Here is a 20,007-nt window from a genome sequence, read left to right on the forward strand (position 1 = left end):
CTATATACAACGGATTGTATTTAGTATAGTATGTAGTAAATAATATTGTACTACTAGTGTGGTGTAGGTTACTTATATCCACATGAGGGGTATATAACGATGATCGAACATTGAATGTATTTCCGTAGAAGATCGATAACGAAAGAACAGAAATGAAACGCAGTTGGTATGAAAATGAATGAACAATAATAATAATCGGAGATTATGGACTGATATTTGTAGAAGGAACAGTCAAGATGGAGACAATTGATTGGTAATTTGCAAATGAACTGTTTACTATATGGTTGTCAGATTTTAGTTAGATAGTCTGTAATTTTATGCTTAAATTCATTCAATTGTCCCCACCTGTCATCTTGTTCACTACACTATTATCCAGTATCATAGTTATTAAACCAAAACTGTTTATCGGTTCAGTAATTAGGTACCTTAAAATGATTTTTCTCTATTCATTGGATTAAATAAACCTGTTTATATATTCATACTCTAAATAGAAAGTACATTAAGAAATAAAATTTACTGTATTTTGTTGTTGTTGTTGTTATTTTATGACTTGGACAGTGAAGAGTTTACGAGAATTTTGTAACCATAAAGATAAATATCAACAGTTTTAAAAAGAAAATTGTCAATAATGAGTTACGAAACAAAGTACATTGTATTTGGTTGCTATTCAAAAAAAAATATAATGATAGTTATATAATATTACCCTTATGAGTCAGGGTAATTTTGCATTGGTTTTCAGGAGAACCAAACACCATCCAGACTTTCACGTGATAACCTAAACAGTACAGCTCCATCCAGTTTTACAGGAGAGACAGACACCACCCAGACCTAATCCAAGCAGTACAACTCAATCCCGCCTTACAGGAAAGCCAGACACCTTATAGGTTTCAACGCTTTAATCTGAATAGTGCAGCTCAATCGTGTGGCGAGAACACTTAGGTATCAAACACCCTCGTGAACCATGAAAAGAAATTTAGTAAACAAATATTTTGTTCTACTTTAATGTTGTTAAACAGTACATAATGATCTTTCTTTGCAGTATCAAGACTTTAGTGAAAAGGTAATAACATTTTAGGTTATCTAAGCAGTATGCAGTATGACTACAGAAGAGGTGGCATAACAAATACTTAAATTCACTTAGTATTGTTTGTTTGAATCTTCCCATCGATGTGTTAGGACTGCAACTGGTCAGTCTCTAATTGGCATATGTGCATACTGTGCGTATTGCCTCGATATAGTCTTAATTCACAAGCATGGTGAGCAAAGATGGATAGTGGCTAACAGTGGAATCCAGTTTGACGCGCGTTTTGTCCTCTTTGGGACTCGTCAGATGGACGTACCTGCATCTCAGAGTTGATGTTCATTCTGGGACTCCAACCCAGTAACTTTCGCTTCAAACGCCATCGCGTTATCCATTCGGCCACTGAGTCCTGATAGCCACTTGCTTGTTCAATGGGGTGAAGTTTGAATTCACTTAGTATTGTTTGTTGAATCTTACCATTGAGGTTTAGGAATTAAGGCTATATCGAGGCAATAAGCACAGTATGCATATATGCCAATAAGAGACTGACCAGTTGCAGTCCTAAAAACATCAATGGGGAAGATCCAAACAAACAATTCTAAGTAAATTTGAACTTCACTCCATTGCACAAGCAAGTGGCTATCAGGACTCAGTGACCGAATGGATAAGGCGATGGCGTTTGAAGCGAAGGGTACTGGGTTGGAGTCCCAGAATGAACATCAACTCTGAGATGCAGGTACATCCATCTGACGAGTCCCAAAGAGGACAAAACGCGCGTCAAACTGGATTCCACTGTTAGCAACTATCCATCTTTGCTTACTATCCATCTTATAGTTATAAATAAAGAAACTTTATGTAGTACACTATATTCAATAATCTACTTGTTCATTTTTCTATCTATCTCATGTAATCTATTATTACGAAGAATAACTTTCATTATGTGATTTATTATAATCTTTTTTAGGTTCAAGATATCGTCATCAAAGAATCAGATGAAACTGGTGAAGTTAAACATGCAAGAGATGCTTTACTTCTTTGGTGTCAGCTTAAAACAGCTGAATATCCTCAGGTAATAAATATTGAGTATTTTGTAATCATTAGTTAAATTATAAATATAATCATAATGTCAGAAGGGGTTTTATGGATATTATAGTAATTTTGATAATTGAGATCATGAATCAATCATAGCTAGATCACCATGGAAAACATGGAAGCACAGCTTTAAGGCCGTTTTATTCCTAGTGTGGAACTCCTCAACAGTGCGCATCCACGATCCCACCCCACAAGATTCGAACCCAGGACCTATCAGTCTTGCTTGCGAGCACTTAATCTCTAGATTACTGAGCCGGCATTCAACGGTGTTAATGTCTAACTTCAACCAATACACGAAATTGAGAAACCGTCTACCATTGTCTCCAGTGAATTACTATCTCACTACAGAAATCGTGCACAAATGAGTTTTTGGCATGATGGAACAAAAGTTATCTATATCAATATATTGAATCATATTGAAAAAAATAATTATTTTGTAACTTAAGATAATTTCAGTGTATATTTAATTGTTCTGACTTTTAACTTTACTACCGGTTACACAAGGTAGCATAGGCTGACTTGAAAAATTCACTCGGTATCTTGAATAATATTTGAATAATCATATCAGTCAGCATTACACATCATTACAAAGTTACGTGCTGTTAACTTTAGTGAGAAGAAATATGTTCTAGCGTAAAAGCCATAGATGAAATAGCAACAAGATATGAAGTTATTGGTTTTGAAAGCTGATAGTTATTAGAATTTAATACCTTACTGAAAAAATGATCCAAATAGAATTCAGATATCCCATATAGTAAACTAAAAATATCTTCCTTCACCATTCAAAGAAACAGATAACTTATATTGTAAACAGATTACTTAAGGTGAGCTACTAGAGTAGCTGATGATTGTAGAGAATTTGAAATCAATCGTCATAATTAGCCTCTCTTCAGCAACTGTTATTCTTCTCATATTGGTGTTCGTATATCCAGAATTGAATCCATCAGTCTAATATATTCCTTCTGAACAACATTTTGTATACTTATTTTGCCATCTTTATTCTCGTTAATTCGACTTTTTTTTTGTTTTATTTTCGTTCATGTTTTCTTATTTTGTTGTTGTTAAGTATGAGAACATGAAAAGAATCATATCTGTATCGTTATTTTTTTATTGTCGATGACTAAATAAAAGTTATTCCTGGATTGAAAGCCTACACAAAGAACTCAATTTGACACATACGAATATCATAAGCTAGAATAACAATACTGCTTTAGAAAGTCATATCATGGGAGCATATTTCTATAAAACTACTTGCAAGCTACCTAAAAACATGAATCTCACATGTTTTCAAGTTCTAGTTGGTACGCTGACAGACCTGTTTTAGCTCTGATCATGTAAAGATTTCCAAATTAATCGTACCTTTTTCAAAATATGGCTAAAGAACGTGTTATTTGTTGTAACAAAGAGTACCGCTCTTTGAAGTGTTTATGAAAAAGTCGTTTGTCAGCTGAATGTTGTTAGTCCAGTGCTCATGAATATTTTTTTATACTCCTGAGCAAGTTAATCTTTCCAACATGACAGAAAATAAAACTGACATGTAAAATATAATATCGTTATTAAGTAATTGGAAGATAATGGTTTAGTAGCTTTCACTTCTTTGTATGGTTAAACGTATAGATTTAATTTAATTAGTTCGGTGCTCATATATGAACTTACATACTCTAAGGCTTACTACAATAACAGTTCTTTAAACTTTATTCAGTCGTTAACTATAATTTTGTAGGCAAGATGTAGCTGCTTATTCATGGTATTACTCTTTTGAACTAACATATCCTGTTCAGCATCATAGGTTATTAAGAATTTAGTTAATTTAATACTTCACATCTTATACGAGATGTGCTTAAACCTTCGTTAGCTACCTCCTGGTAGAGTAGTTCATCTCACGGGTCTTAGTTGCTGTCATTAGAATCGTAAATGTTCAAGGTTCCAGGTTTGTGTTGGTCAAAGAGTTTGTTTGTAGGTGTATTTATCTTAATTTTTAAAGTATTTTTTTACAATCTTTTATGTATTTATTTATATTATAATTCCTCAATTTGTTTTTAAAGGTTGAAATTGTTGATTTTACAAAAAGTTGGCGTGATAGTTTAGCATTTGCCGCTTTATTACATCGACATTATCCAAATTTAATTGATTATAATCAAATATGTCATATTGATAATTTACAATTACGATTAGAAATGATCTTTCAACAAGCCTATTTACATTTAGGTATACCAATATTAATTGAATCAAAACATTTTATTCAAACATGTTGGTTAGAAGAACGTTGTGTTATGACTATTGTTGCAACATGGTATCGTTATTTAACTAATTCACATAATATCAAATTATCATTAGAACGTATTAGTAAAGTAATTCAACACAGCCTAATCATAAATCATAAAATATTTAATTATATTAAACAAGTTAAACGATGGTTTAAATGGTCTAATATAAATATGAAACAAATGAATCAGTTACTATGCAAGATACAAGAATCAAATGAAATTAGAAATCAATTAGATATAAAAGAAGAATTACAAAATTTATTAATTTGGCGTCAAAATGAAAAAGCGGAAAAAATGTCTGAACTGGTTCAATTAGAAGTGAGTATATTGTTTTGTTTGGTTAATGAAGTAGTTAAGGCTTGTAAGCTATTGTCTGACCTTGTTGTCGAATTAGTACAAACAGATTTTGTTTACTTCATACATAGAATTTATTTTCAAGGTATAAAACGTTAAATATTATTTCCCATATTTAAGAGTTGTTATTGTCTACTATTGTTTGAAAAGAGGTTATACGGTATTTTATATACCTAGTTAATATCTCCCGAGGACAGGGTTGGATGGAAAATACTGGTTTGGGGCCTATGCTCCTTCACGAGGTGTAACGGGCTTAAGTAAGTAAGTAAGTTAATACCCATTTGTTAGAAGGGGTTTTGTGGAGATTTCAATATTTTTCAAAGTTGAAATCATGAGTCAATGGAAGCTAGACCAATATGTAAAACCTGGAAACACTCGACGGCCATTTCGTCCTATTATGGGACTCCTCAGTGGCAGTGCGCATCCGCGATCCCGAACACGTGAGATTCGAACTCAGGACTGTTATAATTGTATTTTTGCTAATAAACGACCCAGCTATTCCTATTGCTTAGTATTCTTATACGATGACACTCAACAAGACCCCAAAATCAGAACACGTTGAACAGGAATGAAATTGTATTCACAAAAAACAATGGGATGTGAACAGCAATCCCTAGTTTAAATAACGTTCATATATGTATAGTATATACATAAGAAGCTTCTAGATTTTTCTCCGATAATATGCCGGGGCTGATCGGTTTAGAATTAGCCAATCAGCGTGCAGCGACACCATTATGCATGAAACATGCTTTAATCCAATCAATGTCCCACTAACAAGGACCTAACAGTCTCGAGCCAGAGCCCTTAACCGATAGATCACTGAGCCGGCATCCAACGGGATGTGATAGAATACTCAAATGAAGACCCAATTAACTGGTTTTCAGTAAGGAACTCAATTTTATTGAGAGGCAAAAAAAACATTAAAAACCCTACGAAGTTTCATCACTTTATGAAACTAAATTGTTTATGTAAGATATAGGAATTCAATTTATTAACTTGAATGATTCATTACCATATCTTATTACAAGCGCTAATTACTCTTAAAAATATTAGAAGTAAGAAGTTCTCTATGAATTGATTGAAGAAAAAACATCCTTGCCTAAGAACAACATTAGAATTTGTTGATAAAGCCTAAATGACAATAAAAACAGAAGAATATGAATTCTCTTCATTTAATTAAGTGCAAGAAAACATTCAAGTCCTTCGATCTATAGGTCTTATATTTGATCTCTTACAATAGGTTCATCCTAGAATAAGAAAGCCGCATAGGGTTTCGTTGTTTTAAATAATTGTCCATTTCCATACAATCCCTCTTGTAAACTATTTTCAAAATGAGTGATTCCCACAAAATCATTCATAATAATAAACTGATTTACTTTCATCTTGTTACAATTGAATTCTTAACCATTTAAAATGAAATAAACGTTAACGCCATTGAAACTTCGATTGCTCCATCAGTTAAAACTTTGCTCTCATTAAAACTTTCTAATTTTCATCTTAATAACTTGGTTTTTATTTTTAACAATAGTGGTAAGCAGAGATGGATAGTGGCTAGCAGTGGAATCCAGTTTGAAGCACGTTTCGTCTTATTTGGGACTCGTCAGCCATCTCTACTTACCATGCTTGTGAATTAAGGCTATATCGAGGCAATACTCACAGTATGCACATATGCCAATTGGAGACTGACCAGCTGCAGTCCTAACACATCAATGGGAAGATTCAAACAAACAATACTATATGAATTTATTCTCAATATTAATTTTAATATTTGAGATCATGAGTCAATGGAAGGCAGACTACTATGGGAAACCTGGAAGCACTGAACGGCTGTTTCGTCCTATCGTGTGACTCCTCAGAATTGCACATCCGCGATGGGATAAACTTTATTTTCATGAGTTTACTTACCCAAATTTTGATCTACTTGCCAAGTCAATAGAACTGTCATTATTTGTATCATTGTTAGCATACCTATCGCCCCCAAATGCCCTGGTACGGCCGAGAGTGGGGAGAGTCCACTCTCCCTCTCGAAATGCTCTCACATGGCCACGCGAATATATAGCCTCTGTCAGGGAAGTCCTACACACTGCCTTCTCGTGGCGAGGGTGTTGTTTACGAAATTCAGAGGACGAAAAGCGAGTGTCTGGCGCTTTAACCAGGTTGGTGGACACGGAGGGTCCACCTAGGGGAGTTGGAAAACCTTGATTCCAAACCAATGGTGCACATGGGCTCCAGTATCCTGATGGAACGAATGGCGAATGAACCTGCTGTTGGTCACCGGCTACCATGGGACTGCATCTCCTCACGATGCTCCACTGCCTTGTGGATCAGACCTTTAGGTCAAAGGCTCGGGGAGTGGTCCCCTAAGAAAACCACCTGCTTCGGTTTGGGCACCCGGGCAGCATCACAGCCCACACACAAATAAATGAAATGATGAATTCTATTGACGATACTATTCTCGCTCATATTAGAAGCAAGACGATTTACACTATTATTATTATTACCATTATTATTATTATTATTATCATTATTTACTACGTCGCTTTTTCACTCCCTTTATTCCCAAATTGTGTATCCTTCCTTTCAAACTTATGCAGTAGCTCGCCCATGGTGAAAACTCTGTCCTATCTAAACGATCTCCAGTCACTGTCTGGTTGAAAGTGAATGCTTCCTCAAGGAACTCCAACTCTTGAAGCGCTACAAATCACCTGGCCCAGATGACTTACCTCCGGCTCTTTTTAAAGATGGTGGTGACTTTCTGGCTAAGGTACTGACTGTGTTGTTTGCAAAGGTTTGGGAGCAAGAAAGTGTTCCAACATCATGGAATGAGTCGATAGTCGTCCCTATCTTCAAAAAGGGTTCACGTTGTTCCCGTAACAACTATCGGGGGATAAGTCTACTTCCGATTGCGTCCAAACTATTGGCTTCTGTCATTCTTCGTAGGTTGTTTAAAACCCGAGAACGTTTGACTCGCGAGGAGCAGACTGGTTTTCGTTCTGGTCGAGGATGCATTGATCACATCTTCACCCTCCGCCAAATGTTAGAACACCGTCATACTTATCGCAGGCCAACAGTCGTAGTGTTTCTTGACATCAGGGCTGCCTTCGATTCGTTGGACAGGACTGTTCTCTGGGATTGTCTATTGAAGAAGGGTGTGCCTGAGAAGTTCATTAACATCTTAAAGGCCCTGTATACGAACACCTCAGGCAGAGTGAGGGCATACAACCACCTTTCTCCCTTGTTTCATTCGAGCAGTGGGGTTAGACAGGGTTGCCCGATCTCACCATTCCTCTTCAACTTTGCCATCGATGACATCCTGGAAACAGCTCTGATGGATGTAAGTAATGGTAGTGTGGATCCGTTGCCTAGAGAAAGACTTCTCGACCTTTAGTATGCAGATGATATTGTCTTACTGTGCGATGGTACCCAAGCTATACAATCCACACTTAATCAGTTGGAAATTAGTGTCCATAGGTATGGTATGTGCTTTGCACCTTCCAAGTGCCAAGTACCTTTACAAGACTGACAGGACCCTGATCCTGCACTCACCCTGGGTAGTGAGAAGATTGAAGTAGTTGAGAAGTTCGTGTATCTGGGTAGCTGCATAAGTGCTGGTAGTGGCGTGAGTGATGAGATTGATGCACGTATAATGAAAACCAGAGCGGCCTATGCCAATTTGGACCATCTTTGACTCCTTCGTGATGTTAGTGTGGCTGTAAAAGGTCGGATTTACAACGAGTCGGTGAGAGCCGTTTTGCTCTATGCTTGTGAAACCTGGCCTCTCCGAGATGAGGATGTTAGACGTCTCTCTGTGTTCGATCATCGTCGTCTCCGAAGGATTGCTGACATCCAGTGGCAACACCATGTTAGTAATGCAGAGGTTCGGCATCGTGTGTTCGGGCGCAGAGACGATAATTCAATTGGTGTCACCATCTTGAAACACCGACTTCGGTGGCTTGGACATGTTTTACGAATGTCGTCCCAGAGACTTCCACGTCGTGCATTATTTGCCGACCCTGGGACTGGTTGGAAAAAGCGGAGAGGAGGTCAGTGTATGACATGGTATCGTGGCACGAAAGAAAGCTGCAAAGGGTTAGCTTCTGTTGGTCCTTCACGATTCCCTGACTGAGGTCCGAGAGATGATGCAACACAGTGGCTAGAGACGTTATCAGATATGGCTCAGAATAGAAGCCAGTGGCGAACCTGCTGTAACCTTCTTTTACTTTCTTCATAAAGAGTGGTTCTAACTTTCTTAACTGAAAGAATCTTCTGGTTGTACATTTCAGTCCGCCTTATCTTTTCATCCCTTCTCTTCCTACTTTCATTATTTTGTGTGGCGCATATGTATCTGGTGCCCTTTTGTATCAATACATATATGTTTAAATAAATAAATAGCATACCTATCATCTTACTATTAATTTCTATTCATTGCTTATAAAAAATGGTTACGTAATCTATTTCATTTATATCATCAGCTCACAAATTATCTTGTTTAGTTTAAAGTTTATCTTGTTTGCATATAGATATTACTGTATATTAAAGTAAAACCTGATAAAAAAGATTTAATTGAAATAGTACTATTCACTGATATTTATGTTCTCATCTAAACAAAATTATGACTATAAATGCTTTACAATTTCTTTTTTTTTAAAAAAAACAACTTCAATAGACCCTGTTAACTGAAATTCATACTAATCAGTTGGCTGAATCACGTCGATTATTCAAACCACCGAATGGTTACAATCTTAGTGATTTAGAAGAATCTTGGCAATGTTTAATTACAGCTGAACATAATTGTCATTTAGCTATTGTAGATGAATTAATTCGACGAGTAAGTTCAACATAAAATCATTTTTTTTGATATCATATATTTTTTTACTTTCAATGTATAAAGATGGGAAGGGGGTTTTGTGGAGATTTCAGTAAATTGTAATAGTCGAATTCGCGAGTCGACTTAAGCTAAACCACCATGGGAAACTTGTAAGCACTGGACGGCCGTTTCGTCCTATTGTGAGACTCCTTAACAGTGCACATGCGCGATGCCATGAACTTTATTTGTAACTTTTAAGCAAATGAACCATTGACATATTCGAGGGTAATTTTTCTTATGTAACACCAAGTTTCTCTCATATAATTAATATTATTCAAGAAGAATTATTGCGAGAGAGGGAGGGTCATCAAATGGATGTGCTGTGCACCACTCATTACGTGTCAAATATGAAGTTTCAAATTAGCAATGATTGAGCAGTTTAGAAATCGAATACATTTTCATCTCCATATGAACTTACCATGAATTTAAATCAGAAAGAGTATAAATGAGTTTTTTCTAATATAATAATATACTTAGCAAATTCATCATCAATCACTAATTTTCAAAAAGATTCTCTCTTTATTATGAAAAATTCCTTGGATACTATCATTTAAATATCAAGGTGTTTACCATTTTCACTATCCAACGACCAACAAAATTTCTCCAATCTGAAACATGCTTAATAACATCGAAATGGATAGAATTCAAAGGTCATTAACAAATGTAAATGAATACCAGAAATATAAATGCTATCTAGAAGAGAACTACCACACCGCTTCTTTTTGTTAAGATGACATATTTATGACATATATGAGAATATATCCATTCTTATGAATGGTTGCAGAAAACTATAAATCTATTCTTGACTTCAAGGATTTAAGCCATGAGAATAAGTAAAATTGATTGAAACTTAAATAGGCCAACGACTATACTATAATATTCCCAATGCGTTAAACTACCAGGTTATAAAAGATGTTCGTAAAATAATCACTAAAAATGTGGTTTATTAGAAACAGTACAAGTAATGTGTTAGTGCTTTCAAACATGTACAGAGATTATTTTAATTTATCAATCTTCTGGAGGGAAATGAAGTCTTAGTGACTGAATTATTTGGCTTGTAGAAGTTTGCAACGCTACTATACTACCAAAGTTTCACGGTAGTTAAACTTTTGTCAAATAAAAAAGGTCAAATATTGCTAATCGCATATCTTGAGTTACAAACCAAACAAGAAGTATTGACAACTTCAAAATTCAAATCTGAAGACGAGATTGTTTAATGGAAGTCTTTCTGAAATTCATGTTTGCTTCTACTGATGGTCGAATAAAATGGTGTCATCTAAAACTTTTCATAGTGTTATCTCAAGATTAAAAGTCTCGTAATAGAGACAACCAGTTATTTAACTGTCTTTAGTTTTAAGTCGTACTTGAACTGACATGAATACAATAACGAAGATTACGTACAAGCAAAACTAACCTAAAGTAAAAATTCTAGATTAAAATAAAATTGTTTCGTGAAGAAATGTTACTCTAAGAAACATATACACTACTTTCTTAAATATTCTCGGGAGAACGTATTCCATAACTGATATGGACGAGTCCCAACAAGGATGAAACGCTCGTCTTGAGTTCTGCTGCTATCTATATTTTATCTATTCCATAAATGTATAACACATTGTTGTATTAGGTAGCAGCAATCGAATTACACTTGACGGAGAAGCTTAAGATGTTAAAATCTTTACATATCTGGGCAGCATCATTGATGAACATAGAGGATCTGATGCAGATGTAAAGGCGCGGATCGTCAAACGACGAGCAGCATATCTACAACTGAAGAACACCTGGAAGTCAACTCAATAACTGTCAACCAACATCAAAGTCAGAATTTTCAATACAAATGTCAAGATCATTCTACGGTATGGGGCGGAAACTTAGAAAACTACAAAAGCCATCATCTAGAAGATACAAGTGCTTATTAACAGTCGTCTACGAAGAATACGCCAGATCCGTTGGTCAGAAACTATCAGCAACAACCTACTGTGGGAGAGAACAAATCAAATTCCTGCGGAGGAAGAAATGAAGAAGGATAGGACACACATTGAGGAAATCACCCAACTGCTTCACAAGCCAATTTCTCACATGGAATCGTGAAGGCCAAAGGAGAAGAGGAAGACCAAAGAACATATTACTTTGAGAAATGTAAACAAACATGAGAAGAATGTACAAAAGTTGGACAGAACTAGAAAGGAAGGCCCAAGACAGAGTGGTTTTGGGAATGATAGTCAGTGGCCTATGCTCCATTGGGAGTAACAGGCGTAAGGAAGCATGTAATTAAGTAAAAAGGCTTGTGATTCAATGAGAATGTCGAGGTAAATCGCATATCTATGCACATATATGTGCACTTATATGTAGTAAACTTTAACAATTCTATTCATAATCATTTAATAACTATCAATTCTTTTTTTTATTATTACAGGAAAATTTAAATATTTTAATTACAAAATATCAACATAAGATTCAATTATGTTTTAATTGGTTAAATGAAAATATACAATTAATTCATTTAATTATTAATATGAATAATATAAAATTTTTTGAACAATTAAATCCAATTGAAATTTATTTAATGAATATAATCAATAAAAATCAATTCAATGAATTTCCATTGAATAATTTAATTCAATTACAATATTTAATTATAATATCACAATATAAACATACGATATTGATAAATAATATTAAAATATATTTTAATAATAAATTTAATAAATTAAATAATTTATTATTATCTATGAATAATAATAATAATATACAACATATAGATCAATATAATAAACAATCAAATAATTTATTAAAAATTTACAATATATTACAAAGTAAATTAGATCATTATACGAATAATTTAAATTTTAATCAAAATTGGTTAAATTATTTATTACAATTAAATAATCAATTATTGATTATTCATAATCAATTAATACATATTAATCAATTAATCAATAATAATAATAATCAATATAATTTAATTGATATTCATTTAAATCAATTTCAAATCAATATGAATCAATTAATGATATGGATTAATTCTGTTAAAAAATTATTAAATTTAATCAATAATTACGATAATAATAATGATACTATTAATGATAATAATAATACTAATAATGATAATATTAATAATAATATTGATAATTATAATACTACTATTGATAATAATCATAATAATAGTGATAATATTAATAATAATAATAATAATAATGTTGTTAATTATAATACTATTAATGATAATAATGATATTAATTTACGAAAATCATATTTACAAATGAATATTATTACTAATAATGATAATAATAATACTAATAATGATAATGATAATAATAATAATAATTTATCAAAATCATATTTACAAATGAATATTAATAATTGTTTAAATTATATTCAATTATATCAATTAAATCTTCATAATTATTTATTTGATTTAATTGAATGGAATAAAATATGTCAACATGTATATCGTTTATTAAATGAAATGAATGATGAATTATTATGGATTAAAGTTAGTTTATTATTAAAATAATAATAATAATGATAACAATAATAATAATAGTAATAATAATGAATTTTTGTAATCTTAATAGTTGAGATCATAAGTTGATTGAAGCTAGGACCTGGATCGGGGTTTCGTCCTATTGTAGGACTCCTCAGCAGTACATAGCTATGATCCCACCTTGCGATATATATATATATATATATAACTTATTTGTATAGTTTATGCTTGATCAGGCAATATAATACTTTGTTAATCATAGCCACAAAATAATTCCTCTTTAATACTTTATACTATAAATAAATATTATATTTGTAGTATCCCAATGAGTAGACGAAAATTAGATTTTCTGACATTTCGTGACTCAGTCAATGTAAGCCACTTCTTCAGAGTAAATAAACAACCAAATTAACAATAATCCTAGTTTATATAATACAAAGGAACAAAACGAATACTAAGTGCGATCAATCAAAAAACAGATCTGATTTATTCAAATTTATTCAAACCTGTTTTGTGATTGATCGCACATAATATTCTTATCTTGTTCCATTGTACTATTTGAACTTGAATTAATTTTGATTTGATTATTTATTTACTCTGAAGAAATGGCTTAGACTGAGTCACGAAATGTCAGAAAATCTAATTTTTGTTTACTCATTGGGATATTACATATATATTATTTTTATTTATAACAATCTATTCAATGTTCAATTAATTCGAAATTATCATATCAAAGCTTGGTAATGATACCTACAATATCTTATATCATTTAATCCTATGAATAAGAAACTAATTATATTCTTCATTTCAATGCGACTCATTTTTCGGATCGTAACAAATGTTACATAACTTGATATGTATTATTAAAGCATACTGAATCAGGAGAACAAGTATAAATTTATTAGGATACGTATCATAATTTAGCATAACTTTAAAACTACCGTGACAATAAGTTCATTGATGACTGTCTCATTGCTTACCTGGTTGAATTTCATTGTTTAGACTTTCGGGAATTTTTCTCAAACACAATCACTGGCAAGGTACTGGTCATTATTAAGATGAAAGATATACAGAATGTCTTCAAGTTAAAGATAGTTAACATCACAGATTGACTTTAATTAAGTAGCTTTTGAATACTAGGAACGGATGGATATATGTTCCATCCTACTTTAGGAATTATAAACAGTATGCATTGGGATATTCACCAACAATAGGATAATAGACAGTTAAAACTCGCTTACAACACTTTACCTTTAAATTAATGAGCTGCTTTCCATCAGCTAACTTTCTTATTTCGAGCTCATTTGTTATATGAAGGGGCCATTATTCAGAACTGTAATTGATAAATGTATCTCGATGATTGTCTAAGAAACGTCAAACCGTGACGTAAACGATTTCATAATCTGACAATCTCTACAAATCCGTTATTCTAATAACACATGAAGTTCATCTCATAATCGTCTCTTCCACTTATAAGTTCATAATTGTCACAAATAGTGATAGGCTTGAATACTCTTCTTGAGTCATTATATATACGCGACGAAATACTGCTTCCAGTTATTATGCTCTAAAGCCATGAAATTTTCTTTACGCTAATTGCAATGCAGAAGTTATTGGAAACAAAATTCAATTTGTTTGTTAGAATTTAGTAAGAAGTAATGTTATGTACTGCTATAAGTAACTTTTAAATGTGATTATATAAAGATAATAATACGTTACTCAATAGAATGACTTCATATGACTAATTCGAATGCTCATACATAAATTGAAAATGGGAGCGTGAATTCAATCTAAAAAGAATAACAGAATGTTAATAAAAAAATCAATTTTTAAGGACCGTGGCGTGTAACATTTAACGATACGGCCTATACAGACTGGTAACATTTCCGTTGAACAAATATCCAGTTACATAATCTTAATTGGAACTATACACTGTGTTATAATTCCTTCTATAGAATCATCCACACAAGCGTATAAACGCTAGTTAATGTTGATTTAAAACACCAATACAGCAACAAACAATGTTCTTCACAATAACTATTAATTATGTTCTACAGACATACATTCAATTTGCAAGATTAACCTAACATAATATAATCGAAGTTAATGATGTAGAGTAGAATGTTATGCAATGAAAGTTATAGTTTAGTGAACAAGAATATAAGTGGGGTTAATCTAATGTATTTGAATACAAAATTACAAAATCAATTAGTAAAATCTAAGAATCATACAGTAAATATTTCATTTACAAAATGTCAATCAGTTATCTCAAACCTCACTGTTTCATTTGTAAATATCGAACAATCTTCTCAGACTTCATTGTTCTTGCATTTTCATATCAATTGCTTTCTGTTCCTGTTCTTTCCTTCTCGATCTTCTCGACTTTCTCTCGCCAGATATTCTATTACTGACTATCGTTATATACTACTTATGTCCATATAAGTAGCACACACCACAATTGGATTCATGTAAAACTTGACTAGATGGAAATTCTCACATCATGCAAACAATTTTGTGTAACGTGTGTGACTTATGCAATATTGGAAAGGTATAAACAAAATGATAAATATTGATGGGACAATTGTAAACATTATACAACGAGTTCACTTAGTATTGTTTGCTTGAATCTTACCACTGATGTTTAGGACTGCAATTGATTAGTCCCTTATTATTGGCATATAAGCATACTGTGCATATTGCCTCGAAACAGTCTTAGTTCACAAGAATTATAAGCATAGATGGATAGTGGCTATCAGTGGAATCTAGGACGCACGTTTCGTCCTATTTGAGACTCGTCAGCTGGATGTACCTGCATCTCAGAGTTGATGTTCACTCTGGGACAACATATTATCGAATCCAGTGCCTTTCGCTTCAAACTCAGCTACTGAGTCCTGATAGTTACTTGCTTGTGCAATGGTTTGAAGTTGAAATTCACTAAGTATTGTTTGCTTGAATCTTCCAATTGATGTTTAGGACTGCAACTAGTCAATATCTTATTGGCATCTGTGCATACTGTGCGTCCCAGAGTGAACATCAACTCTGAGATGCAGGTACGTCCAGCTGAGGAGTCCCAAATGGGACGAAACGTGCATCCTGGATCCGAGCCATCTTTGCTTATTATACAACGAGTGTTTAAAGTTTGTTTCCAAGGTTTTTGTAAAAATAAACCGGATATTTTAATTACTGTTTGTAAATTAAGAACTTCTTTCATTTATCATTATTCATGTTTTTTAAAGCATAGAATAACAAAATATGAAGTACAATATATAAAACATTAGGAAGCCACTACCACGTTCAGGGATTAGCGTATAGTGATCTTTAAATATAACTAAAGATTCTTGGTTTAACTCCTTTACATTATACGGATTTAACTGACATGTACTGCTACACAATTCTGTCGGCCCTAAAAATAATCAAATAATACATCAATATTTACGATTAATTGATCCATTATTCTTTATATATGTGCCTCGAATTTAAGCAGACACTGAAATAGGACATCATTGACCACTAAAACTCTTTGATCAAAAGGAACGTAGACTTCATAGACAATCTCAGTTCGTCAATTTTTTGGAGGATAACTTCAAATGATCTAAATTTTATAATTCACTAAAAGTAATAATCATACAATTTTCCTTTTTTTCTCTTCATATCTACTTAGGATCAAAATGATTCAATTAAACCTATAGAATTTCTTAAAGAAGAACTTACTGAGAATTTCAATCAAATCAGTATACAAACTCATCATTCACAAAGTAGATTACATTTACTTATGAATGAATTACAATTAAAATATGGAATTAATTATTATAATCAACATTATTATTTTATACCAAATCAAACATTATATAATAAATTACAACAAATTATAACCCATTTGAACTCAATGAATTTCAACCAACTGACTATGAATGATATTTCTTTAATGAGTATTATTCAAAATATACATCTTAATGAATCCAAGACAAATGAAACTCAAGAATATGATGAATATGAAATCATCGGGAATTTGGAAAAATGTCCATTAATACGAATCTATGAAGATATTATAACAGTTTTAAGTAATATGCATTTATCTAATTTCTCATTTGATCATTCAACATCTATTAGCTGTCAAACTATTCAACATGAAGAACGTTCTATCAAAGTAATTGAATTCATTCAATTATTACAAAGACAATGGAATAAATTGTTGATAGGAATTAAAGAAATACATATTAACTTAATAAGACATAAGAAATATTTGAATGAATTGTATAGCTTAATTACACTTAATACTAAAATTGAAGAAATTAATTTAAGAATATATGAAACATATCAAAGTGTCCTGTCAATATCCATGCTTGCTGATTCTTTTGAAGATCTAATTGAACCTGTTAAAGATAAATCAATACAGAATGAAGTAATTGATACGAATAATGAGGGAAAACAATCATCGATTATTGATAAAAAAGTTATCACTAATATATTGGGGAAACAAAAAGCTTTAACAATTGATAAAGAAATTGTTATTAATTCCATATTAAGGCAAATGGATCATGTAAGTAATAAATTTGCTATTTAAATGGATTTTTAATAGTTGAAACCAACATGAAAAACTTGAAAGTACTTGAAGAGCCGTTTCGTCCTAGCATGAGACTTATCAGCAGTGCACATCCACGATCTCGCCTCTAGAGATTCGAACCCAGGACCTATTGGTCTCTTGAGCTCGAGCGCTTAGTCTCTAGACCACTGAGCCAATCGGCATTATTCATGGATGCTCACTGCCAAAGAGTCCCACAATAGAACAAAACAATCATCCAGTGTTTCCAGGTTTTCCATGGTAATCTAGCTTTATTTGACTCATGAATTCAATTATTAGAAGTACAATGCCCCCTCTCTGATGATAACGTTTTTGTTTGAAAGATAATGTCCATTAGTGTAAAATCTAAGAATTCAATTTCACATTCAATGTAAGTAGTTAGTATTTCGAGTTTTGTAAGGTTATTAAATTCGAATGAATATGACGAACAGAAAATGGATGTAATCGGTAGTGCGTGATTTCCTCAATATGTGTCCTCTTCACTTCCAGTACTTCTACCTGATTTCTCCCTCCACTGGAAAAAATCTGGTTTGTTGTCTCCCACAGTAGTTTGTTGCTGATAGTGTCTGACCAACGGATCCGAAGTATTTCTCGTAGACAACTGTCAATAAACACTTGTATCTTCAGGATGATGGCTTTCGTAGTTCTTCACATCTCCGCCCCATACAGTAGAACTGTCTTGAAATCTGTGAATGCTACTTTTACGAAAATACAATATTAAAAATTTTGTTAATTTGACTTAATATTTTACTTTACTCTATTTAATTGGCTTATTAATTAGAATAAGTGAACACATTAGTGATTTAAATGTTCTTGTACATTTCTCAATGACATTTTCTCTAGAGATTTCAAATGCTGGTACAAACAATATTAGTAGTAGTAGTAGTAGTATCTAGTGTTAAGTTGTATGAGCTACATAGAATTAAACAAGTAACAAAACCAGTTAATATTAGAAAATATATATACATATATATATGCCCCGGACAGAGTGGATCGTAGAATGCTGGTCGGCGGCCTATGCTTCATTGAGAGTAACAGGCATAAGCAAATAAGTAAGTATCTATATAAGCGGAGCGAGTAGATAAATTAACAAAACGGATGGGAAAGACGATAGAAAGCATTTAAAAGGATGTCTAAGTCCAGACAAAAAATATAATTATCCAAAGGATATGGCTTCAATAGTTTTTTTTGTTGCTTTTTTACTCATCTTTTACAATCTTTTAATTACCCTAAATACCATATGTTAACCTCAATACTTATTCACCCAAAACCGTTCACCTATAAATGATACTTAATATTCATATTTCATAAGTTAAATTCAATTCTAATTATTTTTTTTTAGATAATTGAACAATTGAAATTATATACTACTTATTTAAATCAATTACAAAATGAAGTATATATCTTTTTACCATCTAGATCTATTTTGAATGATAATGATTATACAGAATTTCTTCATTTAGAAACTAAATTAAATAATCTTTCTGTATCTAGAAAATCTTGTATAGAATTAACTGTTCAATCTGATAAACAACAACAACATGAAGATAGTGATCATAGTGATGAGATATCATTAACTGGTCTACAAACAGTTGGTTCATCATTTCAAGAAGATATAGATTCTATTATATCTAAATCTATTATTGATGAAGATACAAAAGAGCAGATAGATCAAAATCAACTTCCAGGAATAATCCAATTAAATGAAACATTAAATTTACAACAAACTAATTGTGAAATCGACTTAGTTACTAATGAATCTGAGAATAATCTACAACGGTTATTGTTTACATCAATAAAATCTATCACTAGTAATAATATTGAAGATAATGAGAATGATCAATATACTGAAGAACATTATAGAACACCAATGAATTCTCCTGAAGAACATGAATTATCTATATTATTATTACCAAATATATCAATAATTGCTTATCATTTATTAAATCGATTAAATTTTATTCAGATGCATTATATAGATTATTTAAAAGATAGTTTAAATATAAGAGATAAATTAGAATTTCAACGAAATATATTACGTCTTATTGATAATATTGTATCTATGGAAAATTGGATTAAAGAAAAGTAAGTTGATATTCACTTCCTTTTTTTTTATTTTTAAAATTGATCAACCAATCATATCTATTCATGATTAGGTAATAAATGGAAAATTATATATGCTTATTATTACAATATAGAATTCTCAGTGAGACGTATTTCAACACGTTTCCATTTCTTACTTCATGGTTGATCCTGACGACAAATATTGAGTAATCGCCAGTTAGAAGTTAACAGTTCAGTCAATCGACATCTGAATAATGTACGTTCGCTTCGTTGTAT

General features: G+C 32.2%; 1 protein-coding gene across 1 annotated transcript in view; it reads left to right on the forward strand.

Moving 5' to 3' along the window:
- Window positions 1-4,290: 4,290 nt before the first annotated feature.
- Smp_123740 (putative spectrin beta chain) overlaps window positions 4,291-20,007 on the forward strand; it is a gene marked incomplete at both ends in the record, with an annotated part of 50,869 nt that continues 35,152 nt past the window's right edge. The window contains 4 exons of the mRNA XM_018797007.1: window positions 4,291-4,698; window positions 9,401-9,562; window positions 16,747-17,625; window positions 19,010-19,752. Coding sequence (XP_018652092.1) covers window positions 4,291-4,698; window positions 9,401-9,562; window positions 16,747-17,625; window positions 19,010-19,752 — 2,192 coding nt within the window. The remainder of the gene's footprint in view (window positions 4,699-9,400; window positions 9,563-16,746; window positions 17,626-19,009; window positions 19,753-20,007) is intronic.

The sequence above is a fragment of the Schistosoma mansoni genome, chromosome 4 (assembly GCF_000237925.1).
Source record: "Schistosoma mansoni strain Puerto Rico chromosome 4, complete genome".
NCBI lineage: Eukaryota > Metazoa > Platyhelminthes > Trematoda > Strigeidida > Schistosomatidae > Schistosoma > Schistosoma mansoni.